General features: G+C 44.6%; 1 protein-coding gene across 2 annotated transcripts; it reads left to right on the forward strand.

Moving 5' to 3' along the window:
• Positions 1–2,802: 2,802 nt before the first annotated feature.
• On the forward strand, positions 2,803–25,109 carry LOC109747932 (uncharacterized). 2 transcript variants are annotated; one of them, XM_020306976.4, is made up of 9 exons: positions 2,803–2,892; positions 22,509–22,896; positions 22,993–23,265; positions 23,466–23,592; positions 23,785–23,846; positions 23,938–24,168; positions 24,321–24,442; positions 24,526–24,664; positions 24,785–25,109. In XM_020306976.4, exons 2-9 carry the CDS (start codon positions 22,582–22,584, stop codon positions 24,944–24,946), a joined length of 1,431 nt encoding a protein of 476 aa, XP_020162565.1. In that variant the 5' UTR covers positions 2,803–2,892; positions 22,509–22,581; the 3' UTR covers positions 24,947–25,109. The 2 variants fall into 2 exon arrangements, with proteins under 2 accessions (XP_020162565.1, XP_020162564.1); XM_020306975.4 differs by lacking the exon at positions 2,803–2,892 and having other exon boundaries at positions 22,525–22,896; positions 22,993–23,274.
• The last annotated feature ends 1,284 nt before the right edge of the window (positions 25,110–26,393 follow it).

The raw sequence follows: 26,393 nt of genomic DNA on the forward strand, positions 1-26,393 counted from the left end.
TCAGCCATCTCCGCCGCCTCAACAATCGCGGAAGAGAGCCGCCGCAGCTATGGTGCGTAGCAGTACGAGTCGAGGTAGTTGCTACCTCTTGAGCACTGCGTTGGTTTTCCCTTGAAGAGGAAAGGGTGATGCAGTAAAGTAGCGTAAGTATTTCCCTCAGTTTTTGAGAACCAAGGTATCAATCCAGTAGGAGGCCACGCCCAAGTCCCTCGCACCTACACAAACAAATAAAAACCTCGCAACCAACGCAATAAAGGGGTTGTCAATCCCTTCACGGTCACTTACAAAAGTGAGATCTGATAGATATGATAAGATAATATTTTTGGTATTTTTATAATAAAGATGCAAAGTAAAATAAAAGACAATAAAAATAGCTAAGTGTTGGAAGGTTAATATGATGGAAAATAGACCCGGGGGCCATAGGTTTCGCTAGTGGCTTCTCTCGAGAGCATAAGTATTACGGTGGGTGAACAAATTATTGTTGAGAAATTGATAGAATTGAGCATAGTTATGAGAATATCTAGGTATGATCATGTATATAGGCATCATGTCCGTGACAAGTAGACCGACTCCTGCCTGCATCTACTACTATTACTCCACACATCGACCGCTATCCAGCATGCATCTAGAGTATTAAGTTCATAAGAACAGAGTAATGCTTTAAGTATGATGACATGATGTAGAGGGATAAACTCATGCAATATGAAATAAACCCCATCTTGTTATCCTCGATGGCAACAATACAATACGTGCCTTGCTGCCCCTGCTGTCACTGGGAAAGGACACCGCAAGATTGAACCCAAAGCTAAGCACTTCTCCCATTGCAAGAAAGATCAATCTAGTAGGCCAAACCAAACTAATAATTCGAAGAGACTTGCAAAGATAACCAATCATACATAAAAGAATTCAGAGGAGATTCAAATATTGTTCATAGATAAACTTGATCATAAACCCATAATTCATCGGTCTCAACAAACACACCGCAAAAGAAGATTACATCGAATAGATCTCCACGAGAATCATGGAGAACTTTGTATTGAGATCCAAAAAGAGAGAAGAAGCCATCTAGCTGATAACTATGGACCCGAAGGTCTGAGGTAAACTACTCACACATCATCGGAGAGGCTATGGCCTTGATGTAGAAGCCCTCCGTGATCGATGCCCCCTCCGGCAGGACACCGGAAAAGGCCCCAAGATGGGATCTCACGGGTACAGAAGGTTGCGGTGGTGGAATTAGGTTTTCGTGGATGCCTGTGTTGGTTTGGGGTACGTAGGTATATATAGGAGGAAAAAGTACGTCGGTGGAGCAACATGGGCCCCATGAGGGTGGAGGGCGCACCCAGGGGGGTAGGCGCGCCCCCCTGTCTCGTCCTCTCCTGGTTGATTTCTTGACGTAGACTCCAAGTCCTCTGGATCACGTTTATTCCGTAAATTACGTTCCCGAAGGTTTCATTCCGTTTGGACTCCGTTTGATATTCTTTTTCTGCGAAACTCTGAAATAGGCAAAATAACAACAATTTGGGCTGGGCCTCCGGTTAATAGGTTAGTCCCAAAAATAATATAAAAGTGTATAACAAACCCATTAATCATCCAAAACAGAATATAATATAGCATGAAGCAATCAAAAATTATAGATACGTTGGAGATCATCAAGCAAACTTCAACACAAGTATTTCTCAAATTCACAACTACTCAACTAGCATGACTTTCATATCACTACCTCCATGTCTCAAAACAATCATCAAGCATCAAACTTCTCTTAGTATTCAAAACACTCATAAGAAAGTTTTTACTAGTCTTGAATACCTAGCACATTAGGATTTATTAAGCAAATTACCATGCTATTTAAGACTCTCAAAATAATCTAAGTGAAGCATGAGAGATCAATAGTTTCTATAAAACAAATCCACCATCGTGCTCTAAAAGATATAAGTGAAGTACTAGAGCAAAACTATATAACTCAAAAGATATAAGTGAAGCACATAGAGTATTCTAATAATTTCCGAATCATGTGTGTCTCTCTCAAAAGGTGTGTACAGCAAGGATGATTGTGGTAAACTAAAAGGCAAAGACTCAAATCATACAAGACGCTCCAAGCAAAACACATATCATGTGGTGAATAAAAATATAGCTCCAAGTAAAGTTACTGATGGAAGTAGACGAAAGAGGGGATGCCTTCCAGGGCATCCCCAAGCTTTGGCTTTTTGGTGTCCTTAGATTATCTTGGGGGTGCCATGGGAATCCCCAAGCTTAGGCTCTTGCCACTCCTTGTTCCATAATCCATCAAATCTTTCACCCAAAACTTGAAAACTTCACAACACAAAACTCAGCAGAAAATCTCGTGAGCTCCGTTAGCGAAAGAAAACAAAAGACCACTTCTAGGTACTGTAATGAACTCATTATTTATTTATATTGGTGTTAAACCTACTGTATTCAAACTTCTCTATGGTTTATAAACTACCTTACAACACACGAAAAACAGAATCTGTCAAAAACAGAACAGTCTGTAGTAATCTGTAACTAACGTAAACTTCTGGAACTCCAAAAAATCATCCAAAATAGGAAGACCTAGACAATTTGTTTATTGATCAGCAGCAATTGGAATCAATATTTTATCACGTTCTGGTGATTTTTAACAATTTTTTTCGTGAACAGAAAGTTTCTGGAATTTTCAGCAAGATCAAATAACTATCATCCAAGAAGATCCTATAGGTTTAACTTGGCACAAACACTAACTAAAGCATAAAAAAAATCTATCCAGAGGCTAGATCAAATATTTATTCCTAAACAGAAGCAAAAGGCAAAAAAAAAAAAAAAAAAAATTGGGTTGCCTCCCAACAAGCGCTATCGTTTAACGCCCCTAGCTAGGCATAAAAGCAAGGATAGATCTAGGTATTGCCATCTTTAGTAGGCAATCCATAAGTGGCTCTCATAATAGATTCATATGGTATTTTAATTTTCTTTCTAGGAAAAGTGTTCCATGCCTTTCTTTAATGGAAATTGGAATCTAATATTCCCTTCCTTCATAACAATAATTGCACCAATCGTTCTAAGGAAAGGTCTCCCAAGAATAACAGGACATGAAGGATTGCAATCTATGTCAAGAACAATAAAATCTACGGGCACATAGTTCCTATTTGCAATAATAAGAACATCATTAATTCTTCCCATAGGTTTCTTAATGGTGGAATCCGCAAGGTGCAAGTTCAAAGAACAATCATCAAATTCACGGAAACCTAGCAAATCACACAAAGTTTTTGGAATCGTGGAAACACTAGCACCCAAATCACACAAAGCATAGCATTCATGATCTTTAATTTAATCTTAATAGTAGGTTCCCACTCATCATAAAGTTTTCTAGGGATAGAAACTTCCAACTCAAGTTTTTCTTCATAAGATTGCATCAAAGCATCAACGATATGTTTAGTAAAAGCTTTATGTTGACTATAAGCATGAGGAGAATTTAGCACGGATTGCAACAAGGAAATACAATCTATCAAAGAGCAATTATCATAATTAAATTTCTTGAAATCCAAAATAGTGGGTTCATTAATATCTAGAGTTTTGATCTCTTCAATCCCACTTTTACCAATTTTTGCATCAAGATCTAAAAACTCCGAATTTTTGGAACGCCTTCTAGGTAAGGGTGGCTCATATTTAGTCCCATCATTATCAAGATTCATATTGCAAAACAAAGATTTAATAGGGGACACATCAATAACTTTTAGATCTTCATCTTTATTCTCACAAAAAAATCCGGCTTAGCGGCCATCTTATTAACTAAGGTGGCCTGCTTATCCGAAACTTTAGCTATTAATTTTTCGAGATGAGCAATCTAAGATTTCAAACCATAAAATTCTTTAGACATATCATCGAGCTCTTTATTCATATAACCCATAAAGATTTTTTGTTCCTTAAGCTCGTTCCTAAAGAAATTATTATGCTCAAATTGTAAAGTCATAAAACTCCTGACGTTGCTTTCGATCTCTTCCAACCTTTTAAGGTGAAGATCACCAAATCTAGGTAGAGCCATCTTGACAAGCAAGCAATCCAACACATGAGCAAACAAGAAGCGAGCGAAAAAGAGGCGAATGGAGAGAGGGCGAATAAAACGGCAAGGGTGAAGTGGGGGAAAGGAAAACGAGAGACAAATGGCAAATAATGTAATGCGAGGGATAAGAGTTTGTGATGGGTACTTGGTATGTTGACTTTTGCGTAGACTCCCCGGCAACGGCGCAAGAAATCCTTCTTGCTACCTCTTGAGCACTGCGTTGGTTTTCCCTTGAAGAGGAAAGGGTGATGCAGTAAAGTAGCATAAGTATTTCCCTCAGTTTTTGAGAACCAAGGTATCAATCCAGTAGGAGGCCACGCCCAAGTCCCTCGCACCTACACAAACAAATAAAAACCTCGCAACCAACGCAATAAAGGGGTTGTCAATCCCTTCACGGTCACTTACGAAAGTGAGATCTGATAGATATGATAAGATAATATTTTTGGTATTTTTATAATAAAGATGCAAAGTAAAATAAAAGACAATAAAAATAGCTAAGTGTTGGAAGATTAATATGATGGAAAATAGACCCGGGGGCCATAGGTTTCACTAGTGGCTTCTCTCGAGAGCATAAGTATTACGGTGGGTGAACAAATTACTGTTGAGCAATTGATAGAATTGAGCATAGTTATGAGAATATCTAGGTATGATCATGTATATAGGCATCACGTTCGTGACAAGTAGACCAACTCCTGCCTGCATCTACTACTATTACTCCACACATCGACCGCTATCTAGCATGCATCTAGAGTATTAAGTTCATAAGAACAGAGTAATGCTTTAAGTATGATGACATGATGTAGAGGGATAAACTCATGCAATATGAAATAAACCCCATCTTGTTATCCTCGATGGCAACAATACAATACGTGCCTTGCTGCCCCTGCTGTCACTGGGAAAGGACACCGCAAGATTGAACCCAAAGCTAAGCACTTCTCCCATTGCAAGAAAGATCAATCTAATAGGCCAAGCCAAACTAATAATTCGAAGAGACTTGCAAAGATAACCAATCATACATAAAAGAATTCAGAGGAGATTCAAATATTGTTCATAGATAAACTTGATCATAAACCCACAATTCATCGGTCTCAACAAACACACCGCAAAAGAAGATTACATCGAATAGGTCTCCACGAGAATCGTGGAGAACTTTGTATTGAGATCCAAAAAGAGAGAAGAAGCCATCTAGCTAATAACTATGGACCCGAAGGTCTGAGGTAAACTACTCACACATCATCGGAGAGGCTATGGTGTTGATGTAAAAGCCCTCCATGATCGATGCCCCCTCCGGCAGGACGCCGGAAAAGGCCCCAAGATGGGATCTCACGGGTACAGAAGGTTGCGGCGGTGGAATTAGGTTTTCGTGGATGCCTCTATTGGTTTGGGGGTACGTGGGTATATATAGGAGGAAGAAGTATGTCGGTGGAGCAACATGGGCCCCACGAGGGTGGAGGGTGCGCCCCCCTGCCTCGTGCTCTCCTGGTTGATTTCTGTACGTAGACTCCAAGTCCTCTGGATCACGTTTGTTCCGAAAATCACGTTCCTGAAGGTTTCATTCCGTTTGGACTCCGTTTGATATTCTTTTTCTGCGGAACTCTGAAATAGGCAAAAAAAACAGCAATTTGGTTTGGGCCTCCAGTTAATAGGTTAGTCCCAAAAATAATATAAAAGTGTATAACAAAGCCCATTAATCATCCAAAACAGAATATAATATAGCATGAAGCAATCAAAAATTATAGATACGTTGGAGACGTATCAGTAGTACAGGAGGTACAGGCGGAGGCAAGCGATATAAATATGGTCCAAGCCTCACTCCTCTTCCTCAGAGGCCTTACGACATGACCGAGGAGCAAAACGCAGCCATAGTGAAGGCCCAAGTGGACGCCCATTTTGGACCGAAACCGGCACCGCCGCCAAGGGAGAAAGTGCCTGAGGAAAAGATTGACCACTTTATTCGTATGGCTAGAGCACCAGCTCCCAAGCCTGTTGACTCAGACTATGAGCGTCAAATCAGGAAGGCACATCGAGCACGACTACAGAAGGAGTTGAGCTCGAGCCAAGCAGCTGGCAAAAAATGCGGGAAAACCATTCCCCAGCTGGGAGAACAGACGGCGCAATCGATCCCCCCGTTTGTTGTACAACCACATGAGAGTACCAGCGCCGGTCAGCTGGTAATAACCGACGAGCATAGAAGGCAGGCTAAAATGTTAGGTATCACTGTTGGACAACTCCTCGAGATCGAGCCCATGTCTTCGCTTAGAGAGGAGGACATAAAACGGAAATATGTCCGCGGCGAACCTTTGGTCAAGCCTGAGGAGGTCAAGAACCTCAACGAGAATGTATGAATTGCATCAATGGTGCATGGAAATTTGCAAGACCCACAATCGAGAGTCCCTCATGGTGAAAGTCAAGGAAGAGGATTACTTCCGTAAGCTAGCTCTGTCTATTGAGTATACAGAACTGTTTCAGTTATTCAATTATGACACACTCGGCAAATCTATCATCAGTTGCTATTGTCTATAAGTGATTTCTTTCTGTAATTTAAGTCTCAAGATAGCTGTAGTGCTCTCGTTGATCATTACCTGTAATTATCCTCACTATATTCTTTTCTGTGGTATTATGTGTTGGAAATATGCCCTAGAGGCAATAATAAATGGTTATTATTATATTTCTTTGTTCATGATAATTGTCTATTGTTCATGCTATAATTGTGTTATCCGGAAATCGTAATACATGTGTGAATACATAGACCACAACGTGTTCCTAGTAAGCCTCTAGTTGACTAGCTCGTTGATCAACAGATAGTCATGGTTTCCTGACTATGGACATTGGATGTCATTGATAACGGGATCACATCATTAGGAGAATGATGTGATGGACAAGACCCAATCCTAAGCATAGCTCAAAGATCGTGTAGTTCGTTTGCTAGAGCTTTTCCAATGTCAAGTATCTTTTCCTTAGACCATGAGATCGTGCAACTCCCGGATACCGTAGGAGTGCTTTGGGTGTGCCAAACGTCACAACGTAACTAGGTGACTATAAAGGTACACTACGGGTATCTCCGAAAGTGTCTGTTGAGTTGGCACGGATCGAGACTGGGATTTGTCACTCCGTATGACGGAGAGGTATCTCTGGGCCCACTCGGTAATGCATCATAATAATGAGCTCAATGTGACTAAGGAGTTAGCCACGGGATCATGCATTATGGTACGAGTAAAGAGACTTGCCGGTAACGAGATTGAACAAGGTATTGGGATACCGACGATCGAATCTCGGGCAAGTAACGTACCGATTGACAAAGGGAATTGTATACGGGATTGATTGAATCCTCGACATCGTGGTTCATCCGATGAGATCATCGTGGAACATGTGGGAGCCAACATGGGTATCCAGATCCCGCTGTTGGTTATTGACCGGAGAGGCGTCTCGGTCATGTCTGCATGTCTCCCGAACCCGTAGGGTCTACACACTTAAGGTTCAGTGACGCTAGGGTTGTAGAGATATTAGTATGCGGAAACCCGAAAGTTGTTCGGAGTCCCGGATGAGATCCCGGACGTCACGAGGAGTTCCGGAATGGTCCGGAGGTGAAGAATTATATATAGGAAGTCCAGTTTCGGCCACCGGGAAAGTTTTGGGGGTTATCGGTATTGTACCGGGACCACCGGAAGGGTCCCGGGGGTCCACCGGGTGGGGCCACCTATCCCGGAGGGCCCCATGGGCTGAAGTGGGAAGGGAACCAGCCCTTAGTGGGCTGGGGCGCCCCCCTTGGGCCTCCCCCTGCGCCTAGGGTTGGAAACCCTAGGGGTGGGGAGCGCCCCACTTGGCTTGGGGGGAAGCCACCCCCCTTCCCCCTTGGCCGCCCCCCCCCCTTGGAGACCTAATCTCCCAGGGCCGGCGCCCCCCCAGGGGTCCTATAAATAGTGGGGGAGGGAGGGCAGCAGCACCACAGCCCCTGGCGCCTCCCTCTCCCCCTGCAACACCTCTCCCTCTCGCAGAAGCTTGGCGAAGCCCTGCCGAGATCCCCGCTACTTCCACCACCACGCCGTCGTGCTGCTGGATCTCCATCAACCTCTCCTTCCCCCTTGCTGGATCAAGAAGGAGGAGACGTCGCTGCTCCGTACGTGTGTTGAACGCGAAGGTGCCGTCCGTTCGGCACTCGGTCATCGGTGATTTGGATCACGGCGAGTACGACTCCATCAACCCCGTTCATTAGAACGCTTCCGCTCGCGATCTACAAGGGTATGTAGATGCACTCCTTTCCCCTCGTTGCTAGTATACTCCATAGATGGATCTTGGTGATGCGTAGGAAATTTTAAAATTCTGCTACGATCCCCAACAGTGGTATCAGAGCCAGGTTTATGCGTAGTTACTATGCACGAGTAGAACACAAAGCAGTTGTGGGCGTAGATGTTGCCAATTCTTCTTGCCGCTACTAGTCTTATCTTGTTTCGGCAGTATTGTGGGATGAAGCGGCCCGGACCGACCTTACACGTACGCTTATGTGAGACAGGTTCCACCGACTGACATGCACTAGTTGCATAAGGTGGCTAGCGGGTGTCTGTCTCTCCCACTTTAGTCGGAACGGATTCAATGAAAAGGGTCCTTATGAAGGGTAAATAGAAATTGGTATATCACGTTGTGGTTTTACGTAGGTAAGAAACGTTATTGCTAGAAACCTATACAAGCCACGTAAAAAACTTGCAACAACAATTAGAGGACGTCTAACTTGTTTTTGCAGCATGTGCTATGTGATGTGATATGGCCAGAAGATGTGATGAATGATATATGTGATGTATGAGATTGATCATATTCTTGTAATAGGAATCACGACTTGCATGTCGATGAGTATGACAACCGGCAGGAGCCATAGGAGTTGTCTTTATTTTTTGTATGACCTGCGTGTCATTGAATAACGCCATGTAAATTACTTTACTTTATTGCTAAGCGTGTTAGCCATAGAAGTAGAAGTAATCGTTGGTGTGACAACTTCATGAAGACACAATGATGGAGATCATGATGATGGAGATCATGGTGTCATGCCGGTGACGAAGATGATCATGGTGCCCCGAAGATGGAGATCAAAGGAGCAAAATGATATTGGTCATATCATGTCACTATTTGATTGCATGTGATGTTTATCATGTTTTGCATCTTATTTGCTTAGAATGACGGTAGTAAGTAAGATGATCCCTTATAATAATTTCAAGAAAGTGTTCCCCCTAACTGTGCACTGTTGCGAAGGTTCGTTGTTTCGAAGCACCACGTGATGATCGGGTGTGATAGATTCTAACGTTCGCATACAACGGGTGTTGACGAGCCTAGCATGTACAGACATGGCCTCGGAACACACGCAATACACTTAGGTTGACTTGACGAGCCTAGCATGTACAGACATGGCCTCGGAACATGGAGGACCGAAAGGTCGAGCATGAGTCGTATAGAAGATACGATCAACATGGAGATGTTCACCGATCTTGACTAGTCCCTCTCACGTGATGATCGGACACGGCCTAGTTAACTCGGATCATGTTTCACTTAGATGACTAGAGGGATGTCTATCTGAGTGGGAGTTCATTGAATAATTTGATTATATGAACTTAATTATCATGAACTTAGTCTAAAATCTTTACAATATGTCTTGTAGATCAAATGGCCCATGTTGTCCTCAACTTCAACGCGTTCCTAGAGAAAACCAAGCTGAAAGATGATGGAAGCAACTATACGGACTGGGTCCGGAACCTGAGGATCATCCTCATAGTTGCCAAGAAAGATTATGTCCTAGAAGCACCGCTAGGTGAAGCACCCATCCCAGAGAACCAAGACGTTATGAACGCTTGGCAATCACGTGCTGATGATTACTCCCTCATTCAGTGCGGCATGCTTTACAGCTTAGAACCGGGTCTCCAAAAGCGTTTTGAGAAACATGGAGCATATGAGATGTTCGAAGAGCTGAAAATGGTTTTCCAAGCTCATGCCCGGGTCGAGAGATATGAAGTCTCCGACAAGTTCTTCAGCTATAAAATGGAGAATAGTTCTGTTAGTGAGCACATACTCAGAATGTCTGGGTTGCACAACCGCTTGTCTCAGCTGGGAGTTAATCTCCCGGATGACGCGGTCATTGACAGAATCCTTCAGTCGCTTCCACCAAGCTACAAGAGCTTTGTGATGAACTTCAATATGCAGGGGATGGAAAAGACCATTCCTGAGGTATATTCAATGCTGAAATCAGCGGAGGTGGAGATCAGAAAGGAACATCAAGTGTTGATGGTGAATAAAACCACTAAGTTCAAGAAAGGCAAGGGTAAGAAGAACTTCAAGAAGGACGGCAAGGGAGTTGCCGCGCCCGTAAGCCAGTTACTGGGAAGAAGTCAAGGAATGGACCCAAGCCTGAGACTGAGTGCTTTTATTGCCAGGGAAGTGGTCACTGGAAGCGGTACTGCCCCAAATACTTAGCGGACAAGAAGGCCGGCAACACCAAAGGTATATGTGATATACATGTAATTGATGTGTACCTTACCGGTACTCGTAGTAGCTCCTGGGTATTTGATACCGGTGCGGTTGCTCATATTTGTAACTCAAAACAGGAACTGCGGAATAAGCGGAGACTGGCAAAGGACGAGGTGACGATGCGCGTCGGGAATGGTTCCAAGGTCGATGTGATCGCCCTCGGCACGCTACCTCTGCATTTACCTACGGGATTAGTTTTAAACCTCAATAATTGTTATTTAGTGCCAGCTTTCAGCATTAACATTGTATCTGGATCTCGTTTAATTCGAGATGGCTACTCATTTAAATCCGAGAATAATGGTTGTTCTATTTATATGAGAGATATGTTTTATGGTCATGCCCCGCTGGTCAATGGTTTATTCTTGATGAATCTCGAACGTGATGTTACACATATTCATAGTGTGAATACCAAAAGATGTAAAGTTGATAACGATAGTCCCACATACTTGTGGCACTGCCGCCTTGGTCACATTGGTGTCAAGCGCATGAAGAAGCTCCATGCAGATGGACTTTTGGAGTCTCTTGATTACGAATCATTTGACACGTGCGAACCATGCCTCATGGGTAAGATGACCAAGACTCCGTTCTCCGGAACAATGGAGCGAGCAACCAACTTATTGGAAATCATACATACCGATGTGTGCGGTCCAATGAGTGTTGAGGCTCGCGGAGGATATCATTATGTTCTCACTCTCACTAATGACTTAAGTAGATATGGGTATGTCTACCTAATGAAACACAAGTCTGAAACCTTTGAAAAGTTCAAGGAATTTCAAAGTGAGGTTGAGAACAACGTGACGGGAAAATAAAGTTCTTACGATCAGATCGTGGTGGAGAATATTTAAGTCACGAATTTGGTACGCACTTAAGGAAATGTGGAATCGTTTCACAACTCACGCCGCCTGGAACACCTCAGCGAAACGGTGTGTCCGAACGTCGTAATCGCACTCTATTGGATATGGTGCGATCTATGATGTCTCTTACCAATCCACCGCTCTCATTTTGGGGCTATGCTTTAGAGACTGCCGCATTCACTTTAAATAGGGCTCCGTCGAAATCCGTTGAGACGACACCATATGAATTATGGTTTGGGAAGAAACCTAAGCTGTCGTTTCTAAAAGTTTGGGGATGCGATGCTTATGTCAAGAAACTTCAACCTGAAAAGCTCGAACCCAAGTCGGAAAAATGCGTCTTCATAGGATACCCTAAGGAAACCATTGGGTATACCTTCTACCTCAGATCCGAAGGCAAGATCTTTGTTGCCAAGAATGGGTCCTTTCTGGAGAAAGAGTTTCTCTCGAAAGAATTAAGTGGGAGGAAAGTGGAACTTGATGAGGTGATAGTCACCCCTTTCGAACCGGAAAGTAGCGCAGCGCGGGAAGATGTTCCTGTGGTGCCTACACCGACTGGGGAGGAAGTTAATGATGATGATCATGAAGCTTCAGATCAAGTTACTGCTGAACTTCGTAGGTCCACAAGGACACGTTCCGCACCAGAGTGGTACGGCAACCCTGTCCTGGAAATCATGTTGTTAGACAACGGTGAACCTTCGAACTATGAAGAAGCGATGGCGGGCCCGGATTCCGACAAATGGCTAGAAGCCATGAAATCCGAGATAGGATCCATGTGTGAAAACGAAGTATGGACTTTGACTGACTTGCCCGATGATCGGCGAGCCATAGAAAATAAATGGATCTTTAAGAAGAAGACAGACGTGGATGGTAATGTGACCATCTATAAGGCTCGACTTGTCGCTAAGGGTTATCGACAAGTTCAAGGGGTTGACTACGATGAGACTTTCTCACCCGTAGCGAAGCTGAAGTCCGTCCGAATCATGTTAGCAATTGCCGCATACTATGATTATGAGATATGGCAGATGGACGTCAAAACGGCATTCCTTAACGGCTTTCTTAAGGAAGAATTGTATATGATGCAGACGGAAGGTTTTGTCGATCCTAAGAATGCTAACAAGGTATGCAAGCTCCAGCGCTCAATCTATGGGCTGGTGCAAGCATCTCGGAGTTGGAACATTCGCTTTGATGAGATGATCAAAGTGTTTGGGTTTACACAGACTTATGGAGAAGCCTGTGTTTACAAGAAAGTGAGTGGGAGCTCTGTAGCATTTCTCATATTATATGTGGATGACATACTATTGATGGGAAATGATATAGAATTCTTGGAAAGTATAAAGGCCTATTTGAATAAGTGTTTTTCAATGAAGGACCTTGGAGAAGCTGCTTATATATTAGGCATCAAGATCTATAGAGATAGATCAAGACGCCTCATTAGTCTTTCACAGAGTACGTACCTTGACAAGATATTGAAGAAGTTCAATATGGATCAGTCCAAGAAGGGGTTCTTGCCTGTATTGCAAGGTGTGCAATTGAGCACGGCTCAATGCCCGACCACGGCAGAAGATAGAGAAAAGATGAGTGTCATCCCCTATGCCTCGGCCATAGGGTCTATTATGTATGCCATGCTGTGTACCAGACCTGATGTAAACCTTGCCGTAAGTTTGGTAGGTAGGTACCAAAGTAATCCCGGCATGGAACACTGGACAGCGGTCAAGAATATCCTGAAGTACCCGAAGAGGACTAAGGATATGTTTCTCGTTTATGGAGGTGACGAAGAGCTCGTCGTAAAGGGTTACGTCGACGCTAGCTTCGACACAGATCTGGATGACTCGAAGTCACAAACCGGATACGTGTATATTTTGAATGGAGGAGCAGTAAGCTGGTGCAGTTGCAAGCAAAGCGTCGTGGCAGGATCTACATGTGAAGCGGAGTACATGGCGGCCTCAGAGGCAGCACAGGAAGCAGTCTGTATGAAGGAGTTCATTACCGACCTAGGGGTGATTCCCAATGCGTCGGGCCCGATGACTCTCTTCTGTGACAACACTGGAGCTATTGCCCTTGCGAAGGAGCCCAGGTTTCACAGGAAGACCAGGCATATCAAGCGTCGCTTCAACTCCATTCGTGAAAGTGTTCAAAATGGAGACATAGATATTTGTAAAGTACACACGGACCTGAATGTAGCAGATCCGTTGACTAAACCTCTCCCTAGAGCAAAACATGATCAACACCAGGACCCTATGGGTGTTCGATTCATCACAATGTAACTAGATTATTGACTCTAGTGCAAGTGGGAGACTGTTGGAAATATGCCCTAGAGGCAATAATAAATGGTTATTATTATATTTCTTTGTTCATTATAATTGTCTATTGTTCATGCTATAATTGTGTTATCCGGAAATCGTAATACATGTGTGAATACATAGACCACAACGTGTTCCTAGTAAGCCTCTAGTTGACTAGCTCGTTGATCAACAGATAGTCATGGTTTCCTGACTATGGACATTGGATGTCATTGATAACGGGATCACATCATTAGGAGAATGATGTGATGGACAAGACCCAATCCTAAGCATAGCTCAAAGATCGTGTAGTTCGTTTGCTAGAGCTTTTCCAATGTCAAGTATCTTTTCCTTAGACCGTGAGATCGTGCAACTCCCGGATACCGTAGGAGTGCTTTGGGTGTGCCAAACGTCACAATGTAACTGGGTGACTATAAAGGTACACTACGGGTATCTCCGAATGTGTCTGTTGAGTTGGCACGGATCGAGACTGGGATTTGTCACTCCGTATGACGGAGAGGTATCTCTGGGCCCACTCGGTAATGCATCATCATAATGAGCTCAATGTGACTAAGGAGTTAGCCACGGGATCATGCATTACGGTACGAGTAAAGAGACTTGCCGGTAACGAGATTGAACAAGGTATTGGGATACCGACGAGCGAATCTCGGGCAAGTAACGTACCGATTGACAAAGGGAATTGTATACGGGATTGATTGAATCCTCGACATCGTGGTTCATCCGATGAGATCATCGTGGAACATGTGGGAGCCAACATGGGTATCCAGATCCCGCTGTTGTTTATTGATCGGAGAGGCGTCTCGATCATGTCTGCATGTCTCCCGAACCCGTAGGGTCTACACACTTAAGGTTCGGTGACGCTAGGGTTGTAGAGATATTAGTATGCGGAAACCCGAAAGTTGTTCGGAGTCCCGGATGAGATCCCGGACGTCACGAGGAGTTCCGGAATGGTCCGGAGGTGAAGAATTATATATAGGAAGTCCAGTTTCGGCCACCGGGAAAGTTTTGGGGGTTATCGGTATTGTACCGGGACCACCGGAAGGGTCCCGGGGGTCCATCGGGTGGGGCCACCTATCCCGGAGGGCCCCATGGGCTGAAGTGGGAAGGGAACCAGCCCTTAGTGGGCTGGGGCGCCCCCCTTGGGCCTCCCCCTGCGCCTAGGGTTGGAAACCCTAGGGGTGGGGGGCGCCCCACTTGGCTTGGGGGGGAAGCCACCCCCTTCCCCCTTGGCCGCCGCCCCCCCTTGGAGATCTGATCTCCCAGGGCCGGCGCCCCCCCAAGGGGTCCTATAAATAGTGGGGGGGGAGGGAGGGCAGCAGCACCACAGCCCCTGGCGCCTCCCTCTCCCCCTGCAACACCTCTCCCTCTCGCAGAAGCTTGGCGAAGCCCTGCCGAGATCCCCGCTACTTCCACCACCACGTTGTCGTGCTGCTGGATCTCCATCAACCTCTCCTTCCCCCTTGCTGGATCAAGAAGGAGGAGACGTCTCTGCTCCGTACGTGTGTTGAACGCGGAGGTGCCGTCCGTTCGGCACTCGGTCATCGGTGATTTGGATCACGGCGAGTACGACTCCATCAACCCCGTTCATTAGAACGCTTGCGCTCGCGATCTACAAGGGTATGTAGATGCACTCCTTTCCCCTCATTGCTAGTATACTCCATAGATGGATCTTGGTGATGCGTAGGAAATTTTAAAATTCTGCTACGATCCCCAACATTATGCAGGATGAAGATGTCCAAAATGAGAAAAGTTGGACGCTATGGCATTGGGTTCATTGACCCAAATACCATTAATGAAGAGACATGGTCATATGAATATTATAAACAAGAAGTAGAGAATAACATGCTAGAGTTCTTGAAGCGCCTCAATACCAATGCGGATATACTACTTCCTTACAACTTTCAGTGAGTCACACTGTCTTGTACTACAAATTCTGTTTTTGTTACTAGCTAGATGTTAATAAGTGTATATGGTTTAGGGTTAGTTGATGAGTGTTATGCACATGACCGCTTAATTTATACATGCAATCGTGCGCATGCAGGTACCATTGGATCTTGTTAGACATTCAAGTTGAAGAAGGAAAAGTTGAAGTACTGGACTCACTGCTTAAAAAACCTAAAGAGTACTCAATCGTGAAGGGGATAGTCAACAGGTAATTTCAATCATTATATATATATGTCCTGATATCAATTAATTAATAACTCCTTTATTAATTTTCTTTGCCGGCGGGCCGGCAGGGCTTGGCAAAAGTTCATCAAAGACGTTCCAGGCCCGTTCAGAGAAAATCTGTATTGGTATTGACCCACGGTAATTAATTAAGTAGTACTAGCTAGCTAGCTACCATGCAATCTCTTTAATTCTAGTTTCAATACCATTAATTATCATGCTTGATTAATTATTATCTGATTGAACTCTATTCTCGTATACGCCATGAAGCAGGAGCCGGGGAATGATTTATGTGCATACTACATTTGCGAGAACATTCGCATGATGACGTCCGAAAGGAGCACATCTGATAGACAGCTATGGGTACGTTTGCCAGAACACTATACACAATTTTTACATCATTATCGATATCTAATCACACAACTAATACGTGCATATTGATCTCCTTCTTAACAGTTCAATGAGGTGCGGGAGAAGCTCCTACCAATGGATCGCGTTCGAGCAATTGCAGAGGAAATAGTGGGATTTTTGCTCGACCAGGTCATAGATCCCAGAGGAGAATTCCATTACCCGCTACCGCAGTAATGCCTCCATGTAGGAGAAATTGTATATATATATATATATATATATATATATATATATATATATACACACACGTACATGTGTATGTGTGAATGGTGGTGCGAGACATTCGATGATATATATATATATATATATATATATATATATATATATATATATATATATGATCGGTTCTACGAGAAATTCTATTTATATATATATATATGCATAACGTGTACAATATGTAGTACCGTAAAATACCAGCAAACGAAAAAGAATTAAATGGAAAACACAAAATTAAAGGAAAAAGAAACCCTGAACCCAAAACCCCCCAAAACTTTTAGTACCGGTTACCAACCGGTACTAAAGGTCTCCCCACCCCCGGCGCAGGCTCGTGCCACGTGGTGGCCCTTTAGCGGCGGTTTGTGCATAACCGGTACTAAAGGGGGGACCTTTAGTCCCCACCCTTTAGTGCCGGTTACAGAACCGGCACTAAAGGCCCTTACGAACCGGTGCTATAGCCCGGTTCCGCACTAGTGCTCCATCAACATCTTCAACAACACCATCTCCTCTCAAACCCTAGTTCATCTCTTGTGTTCAATCTTTGTACCAGAACCTCGGAGTGGTACTTGTGGGTGACTAGTAGTGTTGATTACATCTTGTAGTTGATTACTATATGGTTTATTTGGTGGAAGATTATATGTTCAGATCCATTATGCTATTTAATACCCCACTGATCTTGAGCATGATTATCATTTGTGAGTAGTTACTTTTGTTCTTGAGGTCATGGGAGAAATCTTGTTGCAAGTAATCATGTGAACTTGATATGTGTTCGGTATTTTGATGACGTGTATGTTGTGATTCCCTTAGTGGTGTCATGTGAACGTCGACTACATGGCACTTCGCCGTATTTGGGCCTAAGGGAATGCATTGTGGAGTAGTTATTAGATGATGGGTTGCTAGAGTGGCAGAAGCTTAAACCCTAGTTTATGCGCTACTTCGTAAGGGACCGATTTGGATCCAGAAGTTTAATGCTATGGTTAGATTTTATCTTAATACTTTTCTTGTAGTTGTGGATGCTTGCGAAGGGGTTAATCATAAGTAGGAGGTTTGTTCAAGTAAGAACAACACCTAAGCACCGGTCCACCCACATATCAAATTATCAAAGTAGCGAACATGAATCAAACCAACATGATGAAAGTGACTAGATGAAATCTCCGTGTACCCTCAAGAACGTTTTGATTATCATAAGAGACTGTTTTGGCCCGTCCTTTCCCACAAAAGGATTGAGCTACCTTGTTGCACTTTATTTACCGTTACCGTTACTTATTCGTTACAAATTATCTTGCTATCAAACTACCTGTCACCGACAATTTCAGTGCTTGCAGAAAATACCTTGCTGAAAATCACTTGTCATTTCCTTCTGCTCCTCGTTGGGTTCGACACTCTTACTTATCGAAAGGACTATGATTGATCACCTAGACTTGTGGGTCATCACAAGCCTAAGGGAATCTTACCACACTTGTTGTGTGTATGTCATGTGGGGTCCTAGTGTGGCTTGCCTAAGGTGTGGTTTGAACCAAACACTCGCCTAAGTTGGTCAAACTTGCCCAACCTTAGGTGTGTCAAACTTTGACAAACTTAGTCACAAACCAAACAGCCCCTAAATCTCCTATTGTTTTACCCACCAAATACTAAAGTGTTTGTTGTTGATACTCATATTATCCTCAAAGTGCAGGATAAAGCTTTTCCAGGACACGACAATGAAGACCCCTACACACATCTTATAACATATGGTGATCTTTGTGGCACTTCAAATTAAAGGATCTATGAAAAAAGTGTCTTGTTAAAAAATTCAGGTGGTCTTCAAAAGATAAAGCTAAAGAATGGTTTGACAAGCTTTGAGGAAGCAACCCCATAGACCTTTATTTATCAAGGATGAAAACAATTTACAACTCTACAAAGATACGATAAGTAAGAAAAGAAATCTACCCAGAGAGAAGATAAATCCAAGATATAATCCTATCCTTGAAACAAGCTTTGGTACTATGTGCAAGAAGAGTCATGTGCCATGAAGCTAGTAAAACCACTTTAGAGAAGAACAACCGCCCAAACGCTTGCCTTACTCCGAAGCAATCCCAAATAAAATAATTTCCATGGTCCAATCAATCTGCAAATAAGCTCATGTCCTTTGGTTGAACTAAGCAAGAAGAATAGGTGAGTCATATCTTCATACGCCTGAGTTCAACATAGCACATAATGATGACCACCTCAACAACATTCCAATGGCGACGAAGCATCATATCACTTAGTGTTAAGGTGATCACCTATGAGGAGCCAAGTAAAGACTATAATTTTCATCGTAGACCTCCTCCAAATCACCTTGTAAGCAAAGACTCACCATGATATGATGAAGCATAATGGAGTAGAAGCTCGTAGAACTATAATCCCTAGACTTATTGTGCCTTTTTCAGACATCAAAACCCAAGGGACCCCAACTGAAATTTGTCAACATATTCTCAAGTGCAACAAACTCCTGGTGGCTTTGGACCGAGAATGGTAGATGGAGAAAACTAACTAGGCATGTATTTGAAGAATCTTCTTGCCAACACCTTTGTCAAAAGTGAGATATGAAAAAGGCGCGGGTTGCGGAATTGGATAGCCTTAGAAGAATCCCCAAAAGTCCATTCATCTGCCCAAAATAAGACGGAATCACCAGTTCTAACTCCAACCTTCCCATGAGCACTATATCTACCAACCTTAGCATGAGCACTATATCTACCATTGAGCTTGATCACATCCTTCCATCAAAATGAACCACATAAGTTAGTTGCATGGGGGACCATCTGGTGATAATAAGAATTCCAAATCAAGTTCACCCATGGAATGTCCCTTTTTATTATGAAATGTGTGCATATGTTTTGACATGAGCGCCTCATTTTGAATGCGCAAGTTCACTATGCCCATCCCACCTGATATTTAGGTTTGCGCATCCTACTGCACATTGCCCAAGACTATTTTGGGATATCTACCATGAGAGGATCATAAATTTGCGATTCTTCCTTTCTACTTGAAGATGACAGGAGGGATCTGAATACCGCAAGAGAAATAGATCAACACTGATGATCATACAAAATTGAACATCCACAAACGACCTCCTTGAGTCAAAGAAGAGCTTATGGTTAGCCTTCTCTCCTTTTGAGACACCAAATGCACGAGATCATGAACTAGGCCTCATTAGGGGCAAAAAGTGAACAACAATGTCCCCAATTGATATTTGACGTAAAAAAAATCGAGCAAACCAGACCGCTTCATCATCAACAGCATTAAAACAGGAATCGTAGAAGATGTGATTCACCAAGAAGCCATGGTAAAAAATAATGACCGGGAATAACCTTGGCATTTACTTGAGCTCCAGAAGCTAAGAATGCATAGCCGACAAGGGTATCTCCATTGTTGGGCGCTTATATGGGCGCTTGCAGACCAAAAAATAAAATATAATAAAAACAAAAAGAATCAAAGCGTCTGTTATTCCGACGCGGAACATTAACGACAGGCGCTAAACAAGCCATTCGGTACTTTGAGATTTCAACTCCTCCACGAAAAGAAAAGGCCACGATCGCTACCTACTTTTGATCCCTAAGGATTTGTTGCTCCAACCAACCGTCAACAGAGAAATCAATACCAACGCCTTAGATCATCTTTAACAGACGCGTTATATAAACGCCGCGCTGAAAAATTTGTGGTTTCTATGCGTGCGCTACCGTTTCGGGCGCTCCAGCGGAGGCGCAAAAACCGCGTACGCAGCATAGCTAGTTCAGTGCGCAGGCCGAAACGCCATCGCGCGCCGTTTATTTGCTGTGCCCACTCCCGCGTGCTGGACACTCGAGCGCCCGCTTGCAACTTCCACCTACACCCATCCAGCCGCTGGCGCCGCCGCCGCCGCCTGCGCCATCCCATTTGTTCCGGCGACCGTTCCGGCGCTTCCCCGGCCTATCCCCGCGCCGTCGCTGCTTCCTCCGTCTCCCTCTAGTCGCCGCCGCCCCTCGCGCGCGGCATTCCTCCGACGAACAGCGCCCGGCCGCCCACTGCCGTTCGGTGCCCACAAGGTGTTCGACAAAACGCTTGCAAGGTATGTATTGCTTCAACTTCATATTTTTTACATGAATTTGGTGCATGTTGTTTGTAGTTTTTATAGCCTAGTTTAAATTGAACATTGTAGATGCGTTCGTCATATGATTCTTCCGAAGAAGAATTTGATATTGAAAAGGAGGAGGATCTTGCAATGATCCTAGCTATGCACATCAATAAAAAACCGAAGCACGGTGGTTCGGTTATGGGTCGGCGGAAAATTTGGAGGGATAGGATCGATGCCCACAACAGATTGATCAGGCATTATTTTGCGGATCCTCCCGTGTACCCTGAGTCGTACTTCCGGCGCCGGTTTAGGATGAGCACCGAGTTGTTCAAGCGCATTGCAGAGAAACTAGCGAGCCATGACCGGTTTTTTCAGCAAAGGAGGAATGCCGCCAGAGAGCTCGGGCATAGCACCTTTCAGAAGGTGACAGCCGCTTTACGTATGTTGGCATACGGTATCCCCGCTGATCTAGTTGATGATCACTTAGCCATGGGTGAGAGTCAAGCCATCATGTGTGTTAAGCGGTTCGCATTCGAAATTGTGCAAGTGTTTGGCCAGGAGTATTTGAGATCTCCCAATACCGAAGACGCCGCAAGGCTATTGGAGATGAACAAAGCTCGCGGCTTCCCAGGTATGCTTGGCTCAATAGATTGCATGCATTGGAGTTGGAAGAATTGTCCTAAGGCATGGCATGGCCAATTCCATGGCCAAAAAAAGGGTTACACTGTAATCCTTGAAGCGGTGGCCGATCAAGAGACTTGGATTTGGCATGCTTTTTTTTGGAATGCCTGGATCTTTGAATGACATCAATGTTGTTAATCAGTCACCACAGATGAATAAGATTGCAAATGGTGAACTGCCACCGGTGCAGTTTGTAGCAAATGGTCGTGCATACAACTATGGCTACTATCTTGCGGATGGCATCTACCCAAAGTGGCAAACATTTGTGAAGCCGTTGAGAAAACCGGAAGGTAAGAAAAATCTTGATTTCCACAATGCTCAGGCGGCGGCTAGAAAAGATGTGGAGAGAGCTTTTGGAATTTTGCAAGCCCAATTTGCTATTGTGAGAGGACCAGCTAGATTTTAGGATCAAAAGATGCTTTGGTACATCATGCACGCTTGTGTGATCATGCATAACATGATCATCAAGAATGAGCGTGGCCAAAATGTAGACTACTCTCACTATGAGCTCTTAAGACATCCCGTGCGAGTGCGGCGGAGGGCTGCCAGGGTGGCCCGTTTTGTTGCCTCCTATCATGTCATTCGACGTGCCGAAATGCATGATGATCTTTGGAATGATCTCATCGAGGAGTGGTGGGGATGGAATGGCCGAAAAAGAGCATCATGATTTGTGCGTTTGATGTTGTATTGTTGAACTATTTGTTGTATTGAAAGATAAACTATTTGTTTGAGTTGTAATAACGAAATTGAACTATTTGTTGTTGATTTATTTTATTTGTGTTTGATCTTCTTGGTTGTATTTGAAGTGCATATGTTGTTTGTGCGGAGCGCGTGCGTAGTATTTTTGCAGCGTGTGCTGGAGCTACTCACGCGTGCTAAAGTTTATCGCGGCCGCTGGAGCCAGCGCTCCGCGCCGCGTAAAAACAGGCGATCGGCGCGCTGCAAACGTTTTTTAGCATGCCGCGTGTTAGGCGGCTGTTGGAGATGCTCTTAGCCTAGCGTCCCGCGTTGGACGTACGCTCTAAGATAAACAATGTATCATTAGTGTATTGGATAATAAGGTAGTCTTGATTCAAGGAAAAGATAAGTACTTCCTCCGTACATAAATATAAGAGCGTTTAGATTACTACTCCCACGTTTAAGTTTGTGGCTAATACAGAACAATCAATTTTCCTAGAAAATACCATACTCTACCGAAGAGCAACCGTGAGAACGTCAGTTTTCTCTCTGTCTCTCTCTCCAAAGTAAAGATAAAATACTCGTAAACAGATAACGGTCTGCTTCCCCCGCTCCCGCATTTTGTCGAGCACCTGCAAGGCCGCGATGCCGCTCTTCCACCCCGCCCCATGCGCTCGCCCCGCCGCCGCGCGCGCCGCGTCCCGCTTTTCCGGGGCGGTGGTCGCAGCCAGCGGCGCCGGAGGAGCGCGTCCCCCGAAGGCGCCCCCGCGGCGCCCGCGCGGTAAGCCACGGTTCTCGCGGCAGTCGGCCATCAAGAAGAGCTTCCAGCAGGAGCAGGTGGTCTTCTCCACCCCGGTGCCCGCCGACCCCACCGTCGCCATCATCGGAGGCGGAGCCTCTGGCCTCGCCTGCGCTTCCGCCCTCGCCGCCCGCGGCGTCCGCGCCGTCGTCTTCGACACGGTTCGCCCCTTCACCCTCACCCTCACTCACTCCCTCGCTCCGCGCCCGTATACCAGCGCGCGAGGCTCACTCCCCCTTTCGCCGCCGTTGGTGCAGGGTATGCACGGCTTAGGTGGCAGGATGGCGACCAGGATGGTAGACGACGGGCGGCGGCTGGTGTTCGACCACGCGGCGCAGTTCTTCACCGCGAGCGACCAGAGGTTCCAGAAGCTGGTCGATGAGTGGGTCGATAAAGGGTTGGCCCGCGAATGGAGAGGTTCGATCGGTGAGCTCGAGGCTGGTGGCCATTTCACAGCTATACCTTCCTCGACGCCGAGGTACATCGGCGTGAGAGGAATGCGTCCGCTTGCCGATGCAATGCTGCCCGAGGTATATCAGGTTGACATCTTGTGGATGCATGCTTCACTACAGCATCACATTATCATATCCTACTGTAGAGCGTAGTGACTAAATTTTATTGTGATTTGGTTGTTGGAGTTTAGTCCATCAGTCACTTACGGACTTACCGAACTTCTGATCACTTTCATGGCTGTTCATTTCGTTGCTGAGTCGCATATCAACCCATGCAGAATGACCTGATTAAAGTTGTAAGGCCTTCCTGGATAAGCAAGCTTGAGCCGTTCAACGGCCTGTGGCGCTTGTTTGAGAGTGAGAAGCCCCAGGGTCAATATGATGCCGTTGTAATAGCACACAATGGTCAGTGCAATTTCCTTTTCAATATTGTTTCTTCGTAATAGCACACAACGGATTCTTTTATGCAATATCCTCCTTACAGTTCATGGATCTCATTTAGTTTCTTCGTACAAGAAGCACACCATGTTCTGACTTTTCTTCAAGACAACCATATATATGTGTGCCCTGGCTGATCCTTTTTAACTCAATGGTCAGGGAAATGTGCGAACCGTCTGCTTTCTACGTCAGGTCTACCCCAACTGACAAGGCAAATGAAGGTTTAAATTGAACCAAAATTTGAAGTCATGAGACGATGAGATCTTTCCTCTCTTCCAAGTCCTTACTAAATTTTATGCCCTCTATATTCAGAGACTAGAGTTGAGTTCTATCTGGGCACTACTTGCGGCATTTGATGATCCTCTTCCAATCCCACAAGATAACACTTATGGCACATTTGAAGGAGCATTTGTGAGAGATATTGATTCTCTCTCTTGGATGGCCAACAATACTCAGAAACTTTTCCCTTTGGAGACAAACAGACCCGAGTGCTGGACATTTTTCAGCACTGCTTCTTATGGAAAGAAAAACAAAGTTCCACAGGTGGCTTTTTCTTAATGAAGTTTGATACTTTTTGGTTGTATATCATTTGGTTGCACTACTCCCTGTTATGACGAATTAAGCAAGATGGAATTTCCAAAAAAAACCATCATTTTTATTGGAATTCCCTAATGTATTTAACCATCGAATTATAGGAAAATATCCCGAATGCCACTGCAGAAAAAGTGAAACGAGACATGCTTGGGGGAGTTGAACTTGCTTTGGGGCTCTCGACAGGATCTCTTCAGCGACCATTTTACACGAGAGTACAGTTGTGGTAAGAGAATGCACACATTGGACTTTCATACCTGTTACTATTTCATCAATACATGATGATGATATTCATTACGGCAAACACAGGGGTGCAGCTTTACCGATGAACACTCCAGGAGTACCATGCATATTTGATCCCCAGGGCCGAGCAGGCATTTGTGGTGACTGGCTCACGGGTTCAAGTATAGAAGCAGCGGTATTGAGCGGAATGTCTCTTGGAGATCATGTAAGTGCTGCCATTCTTCGCTCTATCTACACTCCACATCATATCATGTTTTTCGCATTTAACAAACTAGCTCTAAGCTATACGAGTCCGGTCGGTTTAACGCCAAATTTGTTAATGCAGGTCGCTGACTACTTTGCGAGCGGTGGGGAACGGCCTGAGGAGTTTGCGATCGGTCTGGATGACAGCCTAAACCTAGTAGAAGGTCATGACATCGGGCAGTTCCCAGGTTTGGACCCCCAGAAGCCACAGGTAGCTGAACCTCAGCTGGCACCGAGCATATGAACGGTCTTTGCCTTGATCCTGCACTGATCATTGCTGTAGCATTGTAAATGATGAGCAGATTGTTTTCTCGCAAGGGATTCGTGTGCTGTAGCCTGCAGAATGTAAAATATGTACTATGTTTGTAGAAATTTTGTCGAAAGCTGATGCCCCTGTATGTTTTTTCCCTTTGCGGGTCACCGCTGTATGTTATTCTTAGAGATTTCTTCTGAAACGTTAAGAGCATCTCTAGCAGATGCCGCAAACCGTGGTACCGTAAATTTTGTTTACGGGTACTGTAAACCAGATTTGCGGTACCGCGGACGGCACGAACCGAATTTGCGGTACCGCAGACGGCACGAAAGATCAGATCCGGTAAACACATACCGCATAATTTAAAGAGTTAATATCACAATTGGTACATAAACTTGTAGGGGTGGGAACAGATTCATACAGAAACTAAAAAACCCCACAAAACTGGCCCTCCAACTTGACAGCTGTAACAAAATCACCCAAAACCACCTTGAACTGCACACATGGCGCGCCAGGTAGGCTCTGTCGGGCCCGAAGCGTGTTTTTACAAAAAAAAAACCTCGCGCTTTAGCAATTTCGCAGACAAGTCCATACCCCCGACAGAAAACCCCCTGGTCGTCGGCCCCGATGCAAACCCCTTCCAAAACCTTTCCTTTCTTTCGCCTGTCCTCTCCTCCTCATCTCCGTCCTCTGCTCCTGCGAGGCGACGCCGCCGTCGGCCTCATCAGCGGCGACACAGGGCGCCATGGAGCCGCGGCGTAGGGAACCCGACGAGTTCCCTCCTGAATACGGTAAGCACCTGGCGATTCGCGCTCCTCTGCCTCCTCCTCTGCTTCCCTTGTTCCTGCACCGGGTGGGTTAGGTTTTTGAGACCGATCATGTCGATTTATTGTGAATTTTGGGTCGATCTGCTCACTAGGGTTGGTTGTGTGCGTCCCCAGGGTTCGAAGGGGAAGTAGCTTCCATGAGCTTATCCAGGGTTTCTTGATGCTGATTTGGGGAATTGGGGGGTCAATCAAGGGCAATGTGAGGGGATTTTACCTAGGGTTTTGGGTAGCATACAGGGAAAGGGTGATCCTTTATGTCAGAGAGGGAAGAGGTCATGTGTTGATGTGATTTTGTTGTTCACATATTCAGAGATTATATGCTATTGTTGCACTGTACTGTAGATGCACTACTGTTATATTTTGCACTGTAAAATGCTGAAAGTCAGCATTCTTACTATTGTTTTGTGATGAAAGGGTGGTCGTTTAGTTGATATTCAGTATATACTTGTGTTTGAAAATCAGAGTACAGATTCAGTTAGAGTTTGAGCATTGTACTCTGTCAGTTGAAACTATGATTCAGTTAGAGTTGAATGTGTTGTGCACTGAAAATTTCATGTGTCAATTATTGCAGTGAAAAATGGACAAGCTTGCCAGTTTTTCTCAGTGGAGTT

Source organism: Aegilops tauschii, chromosome 5, assembly GCF_002575655.3.
Source record: "Aegilops tauschii subsp. strangulata cultivar AL8/78 chromosome 5, Aet v6.0, whole genome shotgun sequence".
Taxonomy (NCBI): Eukaryota; Viridiplantae; Streptophyta; class Magnoliopsida; order Poales; family Poaceae; genus Aegilops; species Aegilops tauschii.

Coding starts and splice junctions, on each gene's coding strand:
- LOC109747932 (XM_020306975.4), top strand. CDS start 22,582: ATGCCGCTCTTCCACCCCGCCCCATGCGCTCGCCCCGCCGCCGCGCGC. Junction 23,275..23,465: donor TGCTGCCCGAGGTATATCAG/GTTGACATCTTG, acceptor CAACCCATGCAG/AATGACCTGATTAAAGTTGT. Junction 23,593..23,784: donor CGTTGTAATAGCACACAATG/GTCAGTGCAATT, acceptor CTCAATGGTCAG/GGAAATGTGCGAACCGTCTG.